Source organism: Cydia fagiglandana, chromosome 1 (genome assembly GCF_963556715.1).
Source record: "Cydia fagiglandana chromosome 1, ilCydFagi1.1, whole genome shotgun sequence".
NCBI classification, from domain to species: Eukaryota; Metazoa; Arthropoda; class Insecta; order Lepidoptera; family Tortricidae; genus Cydia; species Cydia fagiglandana.
The window spans coordinates 23,634,998-23,658,099 of NC_085932.1; the positions used below are offsets into that span (position 1 = coordinate 23,634,998).

Genomic DNA, 23,102 nt, shown 5'->3' on the forward strand with positions numbered 1-23,102 from the left:
CATAAGTTAAAGTTTGCGAACGCAAAAATGCTTTTGCCATATGTCCGAACGTTCTCGTCTACGATTGCCTCTCCACTGAGGCTGAGGGAGAGATGAGCGAAGATGAGAGAAATCACCAATAATAGCGTTGGTAGTAGTAATCCACAGTTCTTCGCTCCGCTGGAATACATTACAATCAATCCTATTGGTTGATTTCTCGCACCTCTGCTCGTCTCCGTCTCAGTGGGAAGGCAGCCTAAATATCGCATTTATTATATTGGATAATTATATAGGTAGGTACTTAGTAAAATTTTAATATTTATTTTTGCAAAAGGTATATAGAGGTAAGTACATTCAAAAGTGACCGACATTTGCTGCGGTCAATACATCAACCACAATGAATCAGAAATACAATTTTCCACGCAATAGTTTTGCAGGAAAACACGTATTTAAAATTACCTCTTTTGACTGAGATTTTATTGCCAGTAACTACGCGAACAATCGAACATAATTTTTTTAACTCTAACTACGTTATTTTTTTATGTAACCTGAATCTGGAGCTGAGTTTATTCAAAATATTAAAATTAAATATTTTGTGCTCATATTACAGGGTGTTTTAGTAACCTATGTATGTTCAAAATTAACCATGTATTTAGCCCTCGCTAGGGGCGCAATCCCACGAAATGTAGCCTCGACATAATTCAAGAAATGAGGTCGACAGTTCGGAAATGAATGCTAATAAATTCTATACAAAATGCTAACTTGTACAAGTTTTCAGTATGTAAAAATATGTATTGCTATTAAAAAGAAACATCGTGTTTGATAAACTTATTAATATTCCTTGGGTTTTTGCTCAGGTACAGGTACGATAGGTAGAATACCTACATAATGTGTATTAGGTACAAATTATTTATTTAGGTAATCAATTAATGAAACACTTGTAATTGGTATTTTTTGTAGAAAATGCTTGATAACATTAAAAAAATACTATCAGATATAAAGTCGCCACAATGAATCCACCTCCTGTGACTGAGTCTTGTCAAGTTGTGAACAATTAAAAGCGCGATACAAATTACTTTTTTTTTTGTACAATGTGAATCAATTTAAGTTATGTACCTATGAATGAACCCTATTGTGTCATAGGATTACTATATATCTACTATATTTATCACTTTCGTAATTATATTTTTTTTATCTAAGGAAAGATGAGCTGGCTGAAAGCTGAAAGTTCTGTAACGCAGCGTGTGACCTCCGCATTATATCGACGTAGAGTTCAACGCACTTCTAGCGTAAGTTCTCATTTTTCGTCGCCGAAAACCACACTTTTCAGGTTAATGAGTTCAGTTCTTGTACTGTACTTTGATTTATGCGAAGAAACATTTATTTTACAAAATTTTGGTTTCAGGCAACAAAAACCGACACAAATTGAAATTCATGATTTGCATTGAAATGTGTTATGTGAAAACTCTTTTGTAAAAATTTCCAGACATTTTTTTTACTATAGGTATATAATAATACAACACATATAAATGATAAAACTACTATGGATGACAACAAACCATTTTTTTTTTCGTATAATACGTAAAGTAACTAAAATAAGACCTCTAATTTATTCAGGCGTCCTCCCCAGCTCATAAAAATCCGGAACATACCTACTAACCGTAATTTTATTATCCAACATTAATATTAACGTACAACCCTTGACCTTTCCCAAAACATAGATCGGTTTCAGTCAAAATTCCGCAGCATCCCTCATCTGAAACGTGTTTGTCCTCACCTGTTCTTTCCATGGCCGATCTTGTAGAGCTCGACATGCTTGAATTGAGCGTAGGTGGCCATTGTGGTTTTATGTAAAACACGAAGGGGGTGTTTATAACACGAGACACTGCGCGGAACCGGCGCGGAGTGAAAGATGACGTGCGGTAGTTGCGGCGGGCGTCAGCTGACTGAACGCGCGCGGGCTGAACCCTCGCTTAAGTCGTAGTCGATGCTGGCACCCTCCGCCCGCGCGTGAAAAGCGATCCGGGCGCATGCGCGCGCCACTTCCGCACTATTTTTTTTTTCAATCTTACAGTCACCTGGTTCCGCGGATGGACCACGGCGTGTGGCATATGCCGCAAGCTGTCATCCAGATGACCAGCGCTGACAGACAGTCGTAAGGAACAGATAAGGTTTCAATGAGCGGTCTACAACTAGTAGTGTAACAAACCATACTATGTATTTAATTAACCATTTTTTTACGCTTTGCCTAGATTTCACATAAATCGCAACTTCGACCTGATTGTACCTTACATCCGTCTGTATTTTTTATAAGATTGTGTATAATTTGTATAAATAAGCTCTTAAATATAACTAATAAAATATTACATATATGTAAATTTTATAAAATATTCGGTCACATATATAAAACTCATTGGCTGCACACCTGCAGAGATAAATGAAACCTCAAAATTTTAATGAAATGCATATATTATCGCCTGACTAGACATAAGCTAATTTCATTCATTAGCAGTGTCCCTTACCCCTTCAAGTTGCAGGGGTTGTCACCCGTGCATCGGTGCGGACGAGTCACATTACATTGTTAGGATCAGAGGTAAGTATCGACTTTTACCTTAAGGGCCACGTCCAACTAACCCGGGGTTAAGTGATTAAACCGTTAACCCAGTGTCAAATTGTACTGCTAATCATGATAACTCCAGGTGTTAACCTCGGGTTAATGGGCGCTTTAAGGAGTTAGCTGCAATATGCACGCGGTACAAACAATTTGAACTTCGAGTGCGCATTACAGAACTACCTAATAAAATAAAAAATATAGCACTGATTTGATCTGATCCGATCCGATAAATTCGGATGAAAATAAATAAATGCTACTAGAGAGTACGAAGAACACATCACAAAATCTAAATTGTTAGGTATATACTTATATGCTATTTATTATGCATACGTCTATGATAATAGTTACTAAATACCTGCTGCCTGTGCCCATGCGCAAAGCCAGTGTGCAGTCCGTGCAGTAGTTTTTAAATCAGCTCTATTATGCTGGTGTAAACATATTTCTAAATCGTTTCAGTAGTTAGCCGTAAAAAAATAAAAGGCATAGTAACTTTCTCAATTGCGAACCCAGCATCATATCTCGGTTCTAACAAGCAGATTATTGTCAATTTAATGTTTAATGTTCCAAAAATAAGAACTATATTTCTGGCATATGAATATGACAAATCAGTACTAAAAGTTATTATGGCAACCAAACAAAAAATATTATTCAGTTCGCGTTGAATGCAAGGATTCGATCATTGCACATGCTAACCAACTGAGAACAATTTGGCTGCGGTCCAAGGATTTCGCGAGGGTTGCCCACAGCTGAACCCTCGAGGTCGACAAACTAGCTAGATGATAAGTCGGATTACAAGCAACTCATTCGTGCTAGACCAGTGGCGTGAGTTTTTTTTTTATTATTGGAATAATTTATTAATTTAGACTGAGCAGGAAAGCGGACCCTGGCGCTAGGCCGGGAAAACGCTAGGTTGAAGAAGATTGGAATAATTTATCCAATTTTATTTATTTTTTTTTTTTATCCAAAATCGGCGAAATAAATCATAATTTAATAAGTACAGTATCAATAGGTACAGTAAGTAATTGCGTCTTGGTTAAGTTGAGTGTCAATTCATTTACAAAATATGTTTAGTTTTGTTGACAATAAACATATTATCTGATAAAAACTTAAACTCCAGGAGCCAATTACACATGTATGAACTAATGATAGTATGTATAACAAAACGATTAATTTGATGTCGTTTAATTTGTATAAGAATAATTTGTTATAATTATTTCCTGTTTTAATTGAAACTCATGCCATAAATCAGAAATAAATATGTAAGTAGGTACCTATATTATGGCTTTACCTCTTAATGTTGACGGAAAATCTAAAATACTTACGCTACTGTTCATGATAAATAACTAAAAATAAGTCGGTAGGTACATACACATGTTATATGAGTTGGACATCACCAGCAAATATCTAATTTTACAAGTTTTAGATAACTAAAATACCGGCCCAAAATACTGGGCCCTACAATAAGGAAAACAAAAACGAATGACGACTAGACGAAATATCAGGCACATTTATAACGGGCTTATACGTAACTGAGTTATGATGTTATTCTTGTTGCTTGTACGTATATACATACACATCACTGAATTTAATAACTTTTCCATCCCCTCATTCGAACAAGCCTTCACTGTCGCTACAGGGATAAATGAAGAGGCAAATTAATTAGAATATATCCCCCCATCCTTTGACAACATTTGTATTTTTACTCACTTCCCGTGAGTAGAGTAGGTACTAAATATTAAGTGGTATAGTTAAATCATTTTATTATTGATATAAATATAATAAAAATATAAATTCGAATGTTTTGCTGGCAAATAGTACATAATTATTGTACTGGAAGATGTCGGTGACACTAGGTATCAGTAGTGGAGGGTTCATAGATCTCAATTCCCATTAGCTTACCAATTTTGAATCAGAAATGTTACTAAGCCAAATTAGCTCTGACTTGCCTTTGGATTTGCATGATAACCCGCCACTGTCAAATACTTACTGTGGACTGACGTGGACTCTATTCTATTTACATGCACTTAGAGTAGGTATGTCTAATTGAGCAGTAAACGGTAAATAAGCACTGGTGCTGGATTTGCACCGAGCATCCATCTTTCCGACTCGAACAATCTAGCATCACTTCCCTATTTCAACACTAAACCATTACAACACATTCATAACAACTATTTTCGGTTCTGAAACATAATGCTGTTCAAAAATCAACCTCAAAATAATTAGTATAAGGAACATACTACATTTGTGTAGGTAATTTCACTTCGAGTTGTGTGGTCAACCTTTTATTTCGATTTAAACTCGGAAGGCGGCCACATAAGTGATGGCTCTTCGCTTTGGATATGGGTTTCAACAAATATCTCAAAAGGCGCATTTTGACGTTAACGCGCTTACTAAGAAGCTCTAACATCAGAGTATTTATGTTTGCACTGAGAGCTTTCTTGGTGTGTATCGGGTTAAGCTACGGTGGACTCTACACTCGACATAACTATTATACTTAACACTATTGTTAAAGCTCACCCATAGACCATGATATTATTTTAATTAATTATTCGTGCTAGAGTAAATAAAGTTTGTATAAGTATTAAAATCATTTAAAAAATAACAACGGCAAATTGCAACAAAAAGCTGTTTATTTCCACACAACCGAAGCGCGGGCGTTTTCTACTCGCTTAGTACTTAACATTAACACTCCCATTGCCCTTTGTTTATCTCTGAAATATTATCACCGACAACAAACTCGGCAGCTCCACTCGTTGTGTAATACAAACTAAGCTACACTTTTAAGGTTCAAGAGGTTTCTACCTATTTCATCTTAATAGCTTTTGAAGCGTGCTATCGCGGTACGCCCGCTAACTGTAAACGCATATGTTCTGTATAATTCCCACTGTTCAAGGTAGAATAAGGGAAATTACAAGTTATGTATGTTCATACGTTTGTATCTTAAATATTTTATAAAATAATAGATTATATTTCAATTACCATAACTGCTAGTCTGACTTTTACAATTTACAATTAGTCTTACAATTATTACTAAAATTATTCAAAACCAGTCAGAAATTATTTTATAAGTATTTTCGAGCTACAAAATACTGATCATAATAACCATCAGTTCTGCCCCATTCCCATAGCCGGTCGGGTCATCAAAGCCAGTAACCAACGCATAATCGCTCTTGTCACAGAGACAGTCAGTTTCTGACATCCTTCCTAGCCGTTCCCATCATAGCACACATTCCGCCCCATAACCAAAAAGTTGATCATAAATCTCACACACTGTACCAATGTAAACTTCAGCTGGTGCTGATTCAGATCGAGAATGAATGAACGACATTATTGACTTAGTACTCTGTGGTTTTAAGTGAATGATGTGTCGACACGTCGAGCCCGACGTCTTGAAAGGGGTTCCATTTTTAAGACAAGTGAAACAATAGGGCCTCATGAATGGAACCCCCGGATTAATCAACAATGGCGTGCGTCTCATTGTGTGCCGCGTGGTAAAGATATATGTATGTATTACGCCTTGCCTTTAATATCCTAATATATTTCTGGCTGATGCGACTGTATGTTGCTCTGTTGGCATTTGTATCAATACCGCAAGATGCTATTTATGACATATGATTACAGAGCACAACGCTTGTAATACAGGAAAATGATAATGGAACCAGCAGACACAAACAAGTACGTACGTACTTTGTTAGCACTGAGTCCCTGTTATATCATAAGTACAATACAACAATACAATACAAATACTCTTTATTGCACACCAAGTACCTATATATACATATTTATTTACATTTATTTTAGCGTAGTTTCGTTTTTTCTCCAAACCATTGTCACCTTGGCTAAGGCCCCCTGGTGATAATATTAGGTGCATAACTTAATTTTTACAGATTTTTTCTTAGAGCTAAAAACTATATTTAAAACAGAAATATTTCGCGGTCTTTTGTGATTTTGTAAGGATCGTACACAAGAGTTTAGAACACCAAAACGACAAGTCTATACAAGTTACATAACCTCTCAGAAGAGTAAAGTTTACGATGGCAACTGATAAACAGCACATTCGGCACTGCATCTTATACGAATTCCAACAAGGAAAAAATGCTTCTCAAGCGCGGGAATCAATTTGTAGTGTTCTTCGTGACGACGTTGTATCTTATGAAACATGTAATTATTGGTACAAACGTTTTAGAAGTGGTAATTTCGATCTTAGTGACCAGCCACGCCCTGGGCAGCCTCGAAAGTTTGAAGATGCGGAATTACAAGCTTTACTAGATGAGGACTCAACGCAAACGCAAAAAGAGCTTGCAGCTCAGTTAGGAGTCACCCAAACAGCTATTTCCAAGCGTTTGCACCAAATGGGAAAAATTCATAAACTTGGAAGATGGGTCCCACGTGTGTTGACCGAACACAACCTAGGTCAACGTATGAACACGTGTCTTTCACTGCTTGCCCGGCAACAAAAAAAGGACTTCTTGTGGAAAATTGTGACGGGTGATGAGAAGTACATTTTTTACGAGAATCCCAAACGTAAAAAGTCGTGGGTAGATCCCGGGCAACCCTCTACATCGACGCCGAAACCGAACAGAAACTTTAAGAAAGTTCTTCTGTGTATCTGGTGGGACATGAAGGGTGTGCTTTATTATGAACTTCTGGAAACTGGTCAGACGGTGACAGCGGAACGCTACAGTCGACAGTTGAACAAATTGAGTGAAGAGCTGGATCAGAAAAGGCCATTTACTGGGCAAGGAAGCCGGCAAGTCATACTGCTGCATGACAACGCTCGACCTCACGTTGCTCGCGTGACTCAAAAGACCCTCTTGGATTTGGGATGGGAAGTTCTACCGCACGCGGCATATTCGCCAGACTTGGCCCCATCTGATTTTCATTTGTTCCGGTCAATGCAGCATGGCTTAGAGGGTAAACAGTTCAAAACGCTGGATGATGTGCGTAAATTCGTCGATGATTTTATCGCCTCGAAGCTTGCAAGTTTCTTTCGCGACGGCATCCGTATGCTGCCTGATAGATGGCGCAAGGTCATAGAGCACGATGGACAATATTTTCAAGATTAAGTTAATTGTCCACTATTTTTTTATAGTTAAAAAAACTACTTAAGAATCTGTAAAAATTAAGTTATACACCTAATATTATTAAAATGTAGTGTCAAATAGTGAAATTGAAATTCGATTTCAAATGTCGGTTCGAAAGCCTTTCTCTGTTAATCTTGAAAGTATGTGTAATTAAATGCAACGGTATAACAAATGCAACGGATATACTTAGTTTTAAACGAGTACAATGCCGACAACGGAATACCTCCACTATTTTACAGTGTTTATGCTAATTAAATAATTTGGTATCCAGCTATTAAAACTTAAAATGGTCTAGACACGAAACCTGGACCTTTTATTAACATACATATGTACTAAACTTCGCATTAACTTGTCTTGTCCATTTGTAATCATTATTTTTAAAATTATAAATCCTATCTTTAAACGAGCAATTCTTATTTTATTATACGTACCTACCTACATGGTAGAAATCTGATGAAAAAAATAAAAGTAGGTAACTCTCACGATATAAATATATAAATAGAATACCAGTGAAAACTTGCGGCCATCAAGGAAATAATAGTTATTTTATATAATTACTAATTAAATTTCCACCTGATTAAAAATGAGAGCGTTACGAATTGTCGCCGTGGAAGATAATTAAAGACACGGATGTAAACTTTTTAAATTATTTAATTACATGCCGTATTTTTACCAATTCAAGTTTATAGCTGAAATTCATAGCTTTTCTTTTTTATAATAATAAACATAACTTATTACAACAAACATTTTACAAGTTCTGTCTCGGTATCGGTTGTAACTAAACAAAAATGTATCGTGCATTAACTTCCGGTTAATTTTCCGGTTAATTATAATTTTCCATTAAAGTTGATTGTTTCATTGTTCTGATTTATTAACGGTTATTTCTACACATCGGTAACTCGTGGCATTTAGGAGCACTTAAAGATTTATTCTTAATTATTATTTGGGTTAATTAGTTAATAATATGAAACAAAGTTAAAAATTAATAAACAACACTAATTCCTATACGAGTCGAGAAAAAGAAACCAATAAAAAAAGGTTTTTTTTTAATTATTATTAAAGCATATATTTTCAGGCTACTAAGGCCCATAGATACATACCTTACAAACTAACATATACCGGGTATGGCCTGTAACACGAGCAAATGATTAAAACATAGATTGTGACTCCTCAAACGGTGACACTTTTGTTCAACAACTTTTAAAAATTATGAAGTATTTAGACTCCCTATTTTTCATAGAAAATAAATATTATCTTCAATGGACGCCATCGCCACGCCATATCATTGTGATTGACGTTGCTTGTCACGCCTTAAACATAACAAAATTCGCAATACATTGCGTCTTAGAATAAACTTTAAAGTGAATTAAAAATCAAACCACAAGTTATTTTTAAAAGTCGCTGAACAAATGTTGGTGAGTATGAGGAGTACAGTCTACAGTTTAATTTTTTGCTCATATTACAGGCCACACCCGGTATATACAATAATAAAAATCTTAGATACTTTTTTAATTAAACTAATCTTTTAAGTGCTACCTAAATGCCACGAGTTACCGATGTGTAGTTATTTCAAACGTGATTCAATTGATCCCGATCTACCCTTTACGTCATCAAAACTACCAGCCAACTATATAGTAATTATTGCTACTACTAAAAGGTGTAGGTAAGTACAATTCCATCAAGCTTTCAGTGTGATATTTACAATAAAGGACGGGCTGTATGCCGTTTATGAGATCCGACTGGATGCTGTGGTTTCGCGGTCCGCCGCCTTCGCGGGAAATGGCGATACGAACAAAGATGAAAATTTCACTACCAAGCAAATTGAATATGAACTTTCGATTGCGGTGAAATGTGCGTGCAATACAGCCTTTGAAAGCTACTAGATATTGTTCCAACCCGTGTCGTGTTTAATAGAACTAGAATATTAAAACTTTCTGTTAACTGGTTTCAATAATTAGAGTAAAAGGAATTTATTATCTCGTATTTCAATATCACTTGTATTTTTAGTCGCTATTGGCGACATGTAACCGTTAAGTAAATACTTAAGTGAGTAAGTGAGTGTAACCGTGGTGCGACCGTTGTGATCTAAATAATTTAAAATATGTCTCACGAAAGTTAAATTTTGATAATTTTACTTACCAATAATAAGTAGTAGTACACTGAGAGAAAAATCATCACCAGGAATTAAAAAACAGTACTGGGGGAAAAAATTAAGTTTTAGTAATAATTATGGACGTTTCACTATTTCTGTAAAATTTATTTATTTCTACAAACAGCTCAGTAATCCCAAATATAATTTCATCAAACAGATAATAGAAATTGCAAAAGTCAATTTGTTCCTATTAGTTAACTCTCCTTGTCCCCGGATTAAGTTTATTTTTGTAATTCTAAGTGTGTTTTTGTTGTACTTTTCTCTCAGTGTAGTTTTACATGTAGGACCTATGTGCAAAAGCCGAAGCTCATAACCATAAGGCAAAGGGACCTATCAACATGCCTATGGAAATCAAACAGCTTACTATTGTTAATTATCTAAAAGATCCAAAATTAAAAAGAAAGTAAAATACACGATTATGAAATACCGAACAAAACACACACTTCAATCCATACATACATCTATGTAAGAAAACGGTTTGGTTTCTAGGATATGTATTTAAGTGATGAAACTACTAAACATGTAACGCTATCTAATGTAATGATAATGTAAGTATGTACATACTTATATTACTAACCATGCTTAGGTAAGCATCTTGGCTTAAATAATGATGTCAGCTTAGGTTATGCTACAGAATAAATATTTCTTATGTCTTTAATATGTTTAGGAACTTTTGGGAAAACTTAGTTAAACTCATAAGGTAAGAATTTATTTTCTAGCAAGGTGTCTTCAACGTTCTATCATCACTAACGTCAGCCTTATAGCCATATAAGTATCGCAGTCATCAAAACTAACATTTCTTGTTAGATAACAACTTCATTAGGCAGCGATACTTGAACCGCCGCACCGTTGGATCATGCATAAAAAATTGCACGTCAACTGTCGACATTTATTAACACTTTATATGAAAGTTTTTACTGGATAGAAGCGTCCATTTGACTTGACATGGCCAGATATTTCGTGTCAGATTCACTTTCGAACCACTCATCTTCTGCTGTTATCTGCTTATAGCTGTGTGAAACGAAGTGTCCATTTCGTATTCTGACGTTTGGACACCCGAATTGCGAAACCCGTAATTGACAACTTTATTTTGCAAATGCTTTTACCGTGACAAAGTAGTTTTAACTAAAGTAGGTTCAACGTAGATTTGAGTGGACCAGTAAGTAAGTAATATATATGTACTTAATTAGGTATATTTTTTGTAAAATTCAACTTGTTTCAATTCATCATCGCTAGTGCAGAAAATATTTTCAATTAAGTATAAGTACTTACATATAAAAGAAGCCCATAACATAATTTTGTAGTTTTCCTTTAAAAAGGAATTGACATTTCCAAGGCTTACTTTACTAAATTCTGATAGGATTATTGTACCTTAACGAATAAGTTAAATATGTCGTAAGTATTTCAATTGCAAGTCTTTGATACAGTTGCTAGTTATATTCGTAAACTACAAACATCAATGGTAAAATTAATTTCGTGGAAACACTTTCCTAGAAAACGAAAACTTGGTCGAATAAATCAGACTGCAGGTCCACTTAAAATGTCATTATAATTAGTATTGTCTGACTTTCAGGCTGCTACGTGGAAAGTGCCATCAAGAGCGAGGGGCGTTAAAACGTTCACTTACTTAATCTTAGAAATCTACTTGACATTTGTATAAAAGTGATTGCAAGAGTGTACATAATTACATATACATAAATACACATAGCGTAAAAATAACCCATAATAAACACTCTTCCACCTGCCTCATGCGCAAATCGCATACAATGGCTATACGACTTTCATACTACTCTGCGATACTGTTCTATTACATAAGAACCCTTTTCAAATTACATGTATGAAGTCGTACACGTCCGGATAAATAAAATACCCACACAAAATACAGTGAAACCTGGTTAAGTGGGACCTGGATAAGTGAGAAACCTCTATAGCTGGGACTCATGGTGCGGTCCCGACACTTTAGCACTGAATTACCTCTGTTACTGAGAAAAAACGAACCTCTATAACTGGGATTCGTTATTGTGATTTTATAGTCACATTTACCTCTATAACTGAGACAGGGAGTGTATTTTACCTCTTTTACTGAGACTATATTTATAGGATTACATTTTCCTAATTGTTTTTTGGAATTTTATAGGGAATTGACTTCTGTATCTGAGATAACGTCAATCTATGACCTCTCTAACTTGGACTTCATTGAACAATTTCCGTATTCTTACTAACTCTTAGTCAATCCACAAATTCCGCATTTGCCTAATTGTGTCTAAAGAACTTCAAGTTTGATTTAGTTAATTTATGTAAGTAGTTAAAACTATCGAAACGAAAGCTGAAATTTTGATAGGTACCTATTAAATTTCTAATACGCATTGAAGTTCGTATCAAATTTAATTTAATTTTGAAATATCTATCCTTTGGAGCATCATTCAAAATTAATTCAAAGAAATATTTAAACAGACTAAAAAAATATTTAGGGACAAGGACTATTTTACTTTATTTATTTTTAAAGATAATTACTAAATACCCTATTAATCACCTCTATAACTGAAATATACTTTATTCTCACCTCTATTAATGGAACCCTCTGTAAATGAGACAGAAATTTATTTGTACCTGGCTAACTGGGAGCCTGGGTAAGTGGAAAACCTCTTTAAGTGAGACAAATTTGCTCGCCCCTTGAGATCTCACTTATCCAGGTTTCACTGTACAATAAAGTAGCCATTTCCAGTCATTCATTTTAATTACAAAAGATTACATGAGCTTAAGTAGGTACTTTTAAATGCGGTATATCTGTATCTACATATGTATCTTTCTTTAAGCAAGCTAAATGCGTTGTGTTACATGCATGCAGTGTGTCGTATTAAATAGTATCGTAAACGGTATAGGCACCTTCTAAATCCGTTTGCGTTCGCAACTTGTTATTATTTTCACGATCGTAAAATACAACCTGACAGGAGTTGCAGTGTTTTATTAAAAAGTATTATAGCATGACATAGACCAGCGAAATCGATAGACAGTCGTTTATTAATAATTTTATATCATTAAATGATTAATGACAATAAGTAACATTTTATGTTGAGAAAAAGTCAATAATAATATTTTTTTTTTTTTATTATGTATGGGCTTACTCATGGCCACAGACTAGCCGAGGCCTAGACGTGGCCTACGATGGAGCGAGCTCGCCCAGAAGGTGCCTGTTCACTCTTGATTTGAAGGTTGCCGGGTTATAAGACCACGGAAATATAGACGCCGGCAAGGAATTCCATTCCTTGGCAGTGCGCATAAGGAAAGTAGAAGCAAAGCGCTTCGTGCGAATTGGTGGAATATCTACAAAGTAAGGATGGAAACCGGCCGTGCGTCTAAAAGTCCGATGGTAGAATGGGGACGGTGGAATAAGCTCGTGTAGCTCTTGGGCACACTCCTCGAAGTGCAACCTGTAGAGATTTATGCACTTAACAAAATTTATTTTGAAGCTCACCTTTAAGCAAACCTGGTCTTAGTTGAAACCTGAAATAAATTCGTTAATAGATATCTACAATTTACTTAAACATTTTACGGCAACCACGCCTTTGTTAACACAGGGTTAATATGTACATACTCGTATACTGCTTTTAAGGGAAAGATCATCAGAAAGGTTACTAACCGTCGTTTTTATTTCTGTTCACTGATATTGATTTTTACTCCCATATTGGAATCGTTTAGTCCATACGATCAAAGTTACAGAAGCAAAAAGTCCAATCGTTAAGAAACTAAAGCTCGTAAATCGTTTCGATGATAATTATCTCGGCTATTACAGGGCGGGCGTACCGCGAAAACACGCGCGTGCGTTGCTTTCCGGCTTTCATTGCTACAGATGGCAGCGACACTCGAAACCTACCATCTTTTTTTGTAAACAGACAGATTTGTACCAGTGAATAGATTAGAACTCAATTGGTAATGGATAACTTTGCACATTGAGAAGACTGATTGTTTCTGGTTCCAGAGTGGAGTTATTGCATTTGCGCTGGAAATATTGTACCTATCTTTGAAGTAGAGGTTCTAGTCAAATTAGAACTAATTTTTCAAAAAATAATTTACCTAAGCTTATTACTATCTCTCTATGTTTTTGCTACATTAGTCGTAACCTAACAAGACCAAACGCGGTGTCCACACGAGCCTCACAAAGCCATTGTATCAGTGATAACTGTCAAACAAAAGTTGTCTAATGCAAAACAAAAGTGACATACCTAGTCTAGCCGCTTAAAAGCCACCGGCGCGGCGCCTACCCTTTTACGGCGGAATTAACCAAACTCAGCAGGTAGTATACAATATCTACATTCTTCAGCGATGAAGCCTCGTCACCCTCTTCATATGACACATACTTTAAGAATTACTGTATATATTTGCATTTTAAAACGAAATATTTTCATGATCGTCATGAAACTACATTATCGGCGCGATTCGGGGAATGGATTAGACATTCACTAGATATGAAATAGTAAGGATATGTGACGTTCCACGGCAAAAGGTACCCTATGGTGGTTGGCGCTTACGCTATTATTAACGCCGCTCCAATATTATTGCGGCCTTATGGCCGCATGGCATGGCATGGTCCATAAGACCTTTTGCCGTGAAACGTCACATATCGTTACTGCTATTTCATATCTAGTGAATATCCAGGTAATTCATTTCCCGAATCGCGCCGTATGTATTTAATTGTATTATTTTTTAAAGGAATGGGTTTACAAGGCTCTTGTTTTGACAATACCTTTAAGTCACAATAATATTTTTACATTATATGGAATCCGTCACTTACATAGTTTTGGGAAAAAAAAATATATTTGATTCATTGGGTGCCGTGAGCTCCCAGGAGGCAAGCGCCGACTCGCCCCACGCCCTGCGCTTCTAATTTGTGCGCTGTTGATTTAGATAAGTATCACTGGCAGCCATTTAATTGACAGAATATAGCTGGAGTCAAAAATAATTAAATAATTTAGTCGTACATAAGGTGTTAGATAGAGAAAGTTGCGTTCACGTTCTTAAAATTAGTACGACTATAATCCCTATTACAAAAAAGAGGATAAAAATATGACTATGCCTATTTTTATTGTTGACTGTACATTCGAGTAATTATAACCTTCATGTATTGCTGTTGTTCCACTCTTGGGACAAATGAATTGTCCTATAAGTAAGTAGAATATAACGGGACCCGACTGCTATTAGGCGATCTTGCTTGTTAATTTATGATATACGAAATTGGTTTTAAGTTCCCAAACGTCGTTTGTGTAAGCATATCAACAAGTTAATAATTTTTAAGAAAAAAAAACCGACTTCTATGGGGCCCGGTGAAAGATTATGGTAGATGGTGCACTATGTAGAAAAGGAGGTAAAACCAGTACCTACTTTCTAGTAGCATTTCGTTTCCGTAAGGGTCGTAGTTATCTAGCCTAACCTAACCCACTTCTCTGATAGCAGTTCGGTTCTGTGAGGATCGCAGTTCGAACCTAATCAAACCCACTTTTCTAGTAGCATTTCATTTCTGTAAGACTCGCAGTTCTAACCAAACCTAACCCACTTTTGTTCGGTTCTGTGAGGATCGCAGTTCAAACCTAACCTAACCATAACCTAACCCACTTAACGGCGCATGCGGTGCGGTGTACGGGAGTTTGAGCGGGAGGGGTTTGGCATCATCATACCCACATTTTATGGTAGGTAATCATAGTGGTTTATTTAGTTTAGGTATCATAGTGGTTTTCCGGGTCAAGTCAAGGTCCGGGTCTCTGAGTCAGAGTCCGGGTCCGAGTCCCGGTCCAAGTCCGGGTCCGGGTCCGAGTCCGGGTCCGAGTCCGGGTCCGAGTCCGGGTCCGAGTCCGAGTCCGAGTCCGGGTCCGAACCGGATCCGGGTATGAGTCCGGGTCCCAGTCCAAGTCAAAATCGAAATTCGAAATCACCAAACATGTACTATGCGTCGTTGGAGAGTTCTGTTCTGATCATCATCAGCAGTTCCACTTCATCAAATGCGACAGTTTTTAATGTAAATGCTTGATTTTATGATGAAAATACAAAAAATTCTATACGTATGCCTTTAAGATTTGAGGAGTTCCCTCGATTCCTTATGGATCCCATCATCAGAACTCGAGCTTGACAGAAATGTGGCTTAAAAACTAAACTTGCTTAACAAACATAACGAAGAGGACAAATTGCCAAACGTGAACTATGCGTCGTTGAAGAGTTCCGTTCTGATCATCATCAGCAGTTCCACTTCATCAAATGCGACAGTTTTTAATGAAAATGCTTGATTTTCTGATGAAAATACAAAAATCTCTATACGCATGCCTTTAAAATTTGAGGAGTTCCCTCGATTTCTCATGGATCCCATCATCAGAACTCAAGCTTGATAAAATTGTGGCTTAAAAACTCAACTTGCTTAACAAACATAACGAAGAGGACAAATCGCCAAAGGTGAACTATGCGTCGTTGAAGAGTTCCGTTCTGATCATCATCAGCAGTTCCACTTCATCAAATGTCACGTTTTTGAATGTATATGCTTGATTTGTTGATAAAAACACAAAAATCACCATATGTATGCCTTTAAGATTTGAGGAGTTCCGTCGATTCCTCATGGATCCCATCATCAGAACTGGATTTTGACAAAAACGGGACCAATCTGTATGCATATACATACAATCAAAAAAATAATTTTCAAAATCGGTCCAGTAATGACGGAGATATGGAGTAACAAACATAAAAAATAAAAATAAAAATAAAAAAAATAAAAAAAATAAAAAACATACAACCGAATTGATAACCTCCTCCTTTGGGATTTGGAAGTCGGTTAAAAATAGGTACGTACGACAGATATATCATTCGAAAGAAGTTTGTTGAAATTATAGTGTTACTAAATATATAAAATGAATAATAACATGGCACATTTCTCGTTGGCGTAGGTAATAGGTATGTATGCGATTTGTTGTGAAGTTTTCGAAGATTTTCAGTGGGTAATAATTTCCGCATTAGAGTAAGAAGAAATCAAGTAATCACATTCGGTATTTTACTTATGGAACGGAATAACAAAACAAAATCATTAATTCGATCGCATTCTTGTAATCTACAATGTTCTAAATTCTAATTCACAATAGCAACAGGAGGTTGGAAGTTAGTAAATTACCGCGCGCACTCACTAAATCATACCATCCTTTCAGTGCCAGCTATCTCTAATGCAACCAAGATATCGTTCTTTGAAACAAATGAGTATCAAATAGGAACAGCCATTACATTTTAGACCCAATTCATGGCACCCAAGACTGAAACTCTGTCTTAATGTGTTTTTAGCTTAATTCCCGTTCGCTTTATAATGTAAGTAAATTCCGTATGCATAAAGACTAGGTATACGTATAATGGCAAAATGACTGGGCATGATGCTTGATCACTAAAACATGTTATGCTTCAACAGCTTCTATCAATTCTTAAAAAAAACTATATCTTTGATCTTAAGATTTCATACTCGTATCGACATTTTATATTGATTTAAAAGGTTTCATTTATCGGAGCCTGCTAGAGTAGGGACTAACTTTATTTAAGTAAGTACCTACAGGCTTTAGCACGAGTGAACCCCGAACAGCAACGCGCGCTAGAGATAGACCACCCGTCTTTTTCTGACTGTCTGTATTCTAAATAATAACCATATATTAGGCACTAGTACCTACATATGATTATTAAATACTTATTAGGTATAATTTCGTACATCCCGTATCTCACAACAGAGCCATAACATTAGAGGTACAAACCTAAATCTACCCTGTTTATTAATGCTGAATGATTACTGGTGCTAAGAGGAATTGTCGGTACAGCTTTCACTGAACAACGGAATTGCACTTTAATAAAGGCTACAATCTTAAGTAAGCAGTCATATGCCCCCTATCAGGACATAGAATCTTACTTCTAAAGCTGTTAGGACCGTAATAGAGCGTTTACGGGGACTAATATTAGCGTAACATTTGAACAACAAATTGTATTCGCTGTAAAGATCACGTCGGAAGATCGGTGCGGCGATAGCTGCATTGTGAAGGCACGCTCCGCAAATGCACCTCCCAGAGAATGTTTAGGCACTTATCTCTGCTGAGGCTTTGTACGCCCGATGTTTTGCGTAACAATCAATGCATAACTTATAATCACTAACGTTTGTGTACTATAATAATTATCTCAGCACAGAGCTTTGTGTTAAACCAATCTGTTCTGAACTTTCGTTTAATATTTGTTGTATAATAGCCCTCCATGTTAATCAGGAGTCTTGCTTATAATAAATTTATTCAATCTGATTTCAATGTTCAGTTTATTTAGACAATAAAAAAGGCTTAAATCTGATTTCAATGTTTCATAACCAGAGAAAAGTATGGAGGTACGGCAGTGTCCCCGCCAAGTGGTGCAATTTCTTTTTCTCCATAACAAGACCAAATGCCGGGGTAACGCTAGGAAGAAGATAGAGATCTTTCTAGGTACCTATCGTACTTAAAAATAAATCTCAGTCAAAGTTGTTAGCCCCCATGAACAAATTGTTTCGGATGATCTTGTATACTCGTAATATTAAATGTCATTATAAGCTTGTATAGCCCGTAAGCCCGTGTTGGATACGCATTCCTATGCATCCGCCCACTCTTACTGGGATTACGGCAATTAGGGTAAATCGTCAATTACTGGAGACTGTTTAATAATGAGCTACCTTATACTAAAATGAATTTCATTCACCTATAAACAGGATTTCCTTTAGTAGGCTTAGTTATAAATTTACCAGTGGCCAGTAATTGTTAGATCAAAACTTCGAAAATCTAGAAAAGTTAGCAAGATAGACTAGCTTGACCACGAACAATGTTTTTCAGCTACCTAATATGTACTCGTATGTACGCCTCAGATTTAGAATTTCAAAAATCAAAATTATATAGCTACCTATGCTATGAGTGAGTAGATGTCTGGGAGATTTCAAAATGAGGGTTCATTTCACTGAATCACCAAAACGTCCTACTTTTATTCTTCTATTGTATAATAGAATAGAAGTTGAATTTGCAATCGTGTATAGAAATCGCCCCGTCACTGTCGTCATCACGAGATAAACCAGAGTAAATGATTCAGTTTTCGCTTTCATCGCCGTATTCATATTTTGTGGTGACTCGCCATTTCGCCCCTCATTAGCTGATGAAAGCCAGGGGAAGTCTTATAATAATGGGCTAAATAATTAAGCTTAGTGGGATTATATTTGAATTTCGCTTAGGTATACACTGGTACAGTCGCCATCAGGTATATCGGAGCGGTCAAGCTGCTCACAAATATCTGAACAACGCTTTATTGTCAAGGCGCGTGCGTGTTCAGATATTTTTGAGCACCTCGGCCGCTCCTATTTACCTATCTGATGGCGAATGTACTACTTTTTTCTTATTTTAACTATATCATCATACGATTACTCTAAACTTATATACAACTGGCGTACCATGAGAATTTATCCTAGAAGCTGTTATCAAGGCAGAAGCGATTTAGCGACCACATCCGATTGTGATTTCTGAACTATCAGCCCCGGGTTAAAGCCAAGCCGATCTAATGAAGACAAAATACAAAATATACAAATACGTACCTACATATCTTCAGTTATATCAACAATTTTGGAAGATGATACTGATACTGCGAAATGTCGATGCTGCGTGATAGAATGATCATAAGTTTAAATGGGTACAAAACGGGTGCCCAGAATAATTATTTTGTTTTTAGTGTTCCGTACAAAACTTTGTTTACGGAACACTTATGGGATCACTTCGATCTTGCAAATCAGTTAAATACGTTTTTCTCAGAGACCGTTTGACATAGATATTTAAAGATATAACCGAGTTTTTGCCATGCGTTCCGGGAATTTAGATTCTGACACGTCATTGTTTCGATTCGAAACCAGGTACTTACCTAAAGAAAGGGGAAAAGAGCCAAAAATGTTTAGCTTCTACTACAGCGTCGCTGCAGTAGATATGACTGTATTTTGTGCCTAAAGTTGTCATAAGTGATATATACTTAGTTTTAGTACTTTATGTACCAACAATTAAAGACATTGAGATAATTAAATTATCAACTACAGCCTTATAAATAAACAGGGCGTGTACAAAAAAAACCGTTATAAATAACCTAGAGTTATAAACGCTCAAATTTAATACCACTCCAGTATTTACACTCTATTTAACCATAACCGAAAAGCGCCAAAAAGAAAGTTACATGCTGCGTTTAACACGAAAATTTGGCCGTATTACATTTTTAGTGGTCGCAATCTCCTTTGCCTCCAGTAATGTCAGTATGATTTTGAATTATAAACCTTATTAAGCAAGATACAAAGTTCTTTATAGCATATATGGATAGCTCAAAATTTGATGTTAGTTACTGCGCAGACTATACAATTTAGCAGCGTTTTAGTCTAATTGCGCGGGCTCATCACAACATCGCATTGAGGTCGCCAACCATGACACTGGGCAGTGACAATGACAGCTATTTCGGCAGGCTAAAGTGAAATTTAAGCGTTTAAATACAATATGTGCGCTGTTTTATAGTGAGTGTGGAAATTGCGCTCCTATCTATCATTTTCCTGATGCAAGGTGTTCAAGCCGGAATGGTTTTCATTTCTTTATAAAAACCTGCATCAATAGATTTACAACAAAATAGTGTTTAGATTAGGGTTTCTGGTTTCTCGACCTTTTTAATTTCTCGAGGCACGGGAATTCTCGACCAAGATTTCTCGAGTTTCTCGAGTATCTCGAGAAATATTGAATGTTTCAAAAAACACCATGTTATTTTCATTTATTTGCTTTATTACAAATCAGACTCATAGGAATCGTAGGTGAGGTCAATAATCAAACATAGGGTAAATTTTTAGTTACCATAAATTGTACTTAATAATAAAAAATTCAACAACAAACAAAAAAACTATAGGTGCAGGCATGCGCGCCGGCGATGTGATAATTATGGTATAATGTATTTATTTAGGTATTTAACAAAATGAAATCAAACCACAATACCTATGGTATTTTATTAGGCAGGAATATTCAAGTCAATAAATTTAACTAGATGTGACAAACTTACAGACATTTTACTACGAAATAGTCAACGTAACAATGAAGCTGCTAAAATTGTGATATTGTGCTAATTGGAATATATCGGGATGATTTGATTTATCAATAGTAATTTATTATATTTGTTATTACATGGCCCTATAATTCGTTTTTAGCATTAGAAAGAAGATAAGCGATTTAGACGAGTCTTTCTATCGAAAAACACTTGAAAATTAAATCACCGCAAATAAATTATGTATCAATTACAAATCATATACGATAGTTTACATTAAGTATTTTGCTTTCATAAGTAGTAGTTATTTTTTTATTTGGTTGGTTAAATAAATGTTTTAAGTACCTGAAGATGTAAAAAAAAATTTTTTTATCATTTATTTCACTACCTAAAGAATAACACTTTAGACGCGTGTTTTCTTTTTACTTATCACATGAGATTTATTTCTCGAGTTCTCGAGGCATTGAGTGTTTTTTTCCCGTCTCGACTTAGGACAAATTTCTCGAGATTTCTCGCCTCGAGAATTCTCGAGCAGAAACCCTAGTTTAGATTAGGGTTTTTACCTGAAAATTCTCGAGGCGACTATTATCAAGAAATTAGTCCTTTGTCAAGACGATAAAAAACTCAACGCCCCGAGATCTCAAGAAAACAATTCCAAGATAGCAAAGATCGCTCCTAGACAGGCAGACAGTACGGAACCCTAAAATGGTCGAGAAAACAGAAACCCTAGTTCAGACAACTTGTTCCGTAAACTAAATTTATACATAATATAGTACAATTCGTAAACCTGTGGTTCTGTGTGCTAAACTCGCCAGCTTAATAAGAGCCTTTTTTTAATTTCCTAAGACTAATCAACAAAAAAAATATATAATAATCGAATTTAAACACAAAATTTCACGAGTTTCGATGGAGAAATAGGATACCTCTTGGTTATTATGAATAATAGCCGAACAGAAATACGAAAACATTCACTGAAAGTACTAAAACGAAAAAACTAGCTGAAACTCGCACTTTGCCGTCAGTTTGACCAAAAAGGATCAATGTCAACGTTTTTAGTTTCATGAGATATCCTACCCATTTAATGTCGTGTCTATTTCAAAAATGCCCTCTTCCATGTCGTGTCAATTTACATGATACCTACTACTTGCATTTTTAACAACAAACAGATTTATGATTCAACTGCAAATAGAACTTAACTTAGTTTTTTACACAATTTATCTATTGAAACCCCTCTTAATAGGGCAAAGCTTAGATGAGTTGTTTCTATTTGAACCTGAAATAACAACCACAAGACGGGTAAGAAATTAAAACGAAGCACTCTAATTTATTGCATGGATTTTAACGGAGACGATCTAACGGTTCGTGTAATACGCCAAAATTACGGCTATCTAATGACAGCAGGAAAAATAAGGAAATTGGCCGTTGCCATTACAAACCACTGAATGTGATCTATTGTGCTGCGTTTAAGCCAAATATAACTTTAATAAACGGTTATCATCTTTTGACAAATGTGACACACATTTGGTGTGCCATTTTAGGACAGTAATGAAGTGATGGCATTAGAATTTATATTCGTTGTTAACGACATAGTGCTGCATCGACGGACCGGTTATGAGTTTGTAACCATATCATAATGAAAGAGACTACTTTTACGAAGTATTTGTTAAGGTAGTCATCAAAATAACGGAAAAAATAAAACAATTGGATTGTCAGCTGATGAGATGAATACTGAAAATTGATTTGTGAACAAACAAGGGCACTTACTCTGAGAGAAGAAGAGAGAATACAAAATTATGCACATAATTTTTTAGTTGTAAATATCAGCATGTATTATTGCTACGCAGTTTCCATAACATTAACAAAATGAAGTAAATATACTTATGTTTACTAACTAAACTCACAGGCTAATTCGAGTTTTAGTTATTCGATCCGTTTCTGATATGATACTAATAATCTATCAGTGTCAAAAGTGTCTTTGGTTAAAGAAATTACACTTTGATGGGTACCTATAGTAATTGAGCTACTTAATATCTGTAAAATGGTAAATTCTTCCGTCAGATTCTTACCTATTCAAAGTATTTTTATTATTATGTCTTGTTATGCATCTCAAAAAGTGTTACGAAGGTGATTTTATCTTAAAGTAAAGTGCGAAATATGGCACCACTACCAGCCGCAAGCCGTGGGAAAAGCGCTAAATATGAATGCAATAATA

General features: G+C 35.8%; 1 protein-coding gene across 3 annotated transcripts in view; it reads right to left on the reverse strand.

Annotated features, from left to right (window-relative positions):
• LOC134667560 (microtubule-associated protein Jupiter) overlaps positions 1–23,102 on the reverse strand; it is a 146,256-nt gene that overhangs the window by 63,555 nt on the left and 59,599 nt on the right. Inside the window, exon 1 of one of the 3 annotated variants that reach the window (XM_063524993.1) lies at positions 1,757–1,945. The exons of 1 other annotated variant lie outside the window; for it this stretch is intronic. In XM_063524993.1, coding sequence (XP_063381063.1) covers positions 1,757–1,818 — 62 coding nt within the window. In that variant the 5' untranslated portion in view covers positions 1,819–1,945. Of the gene's footprint in view, positions 1–1,756; positions 1,946–23,102 lie in introns of those variants that run through there. One more of the 3 variants, XM_063525008.1, reaches the window with a different exon arrangement.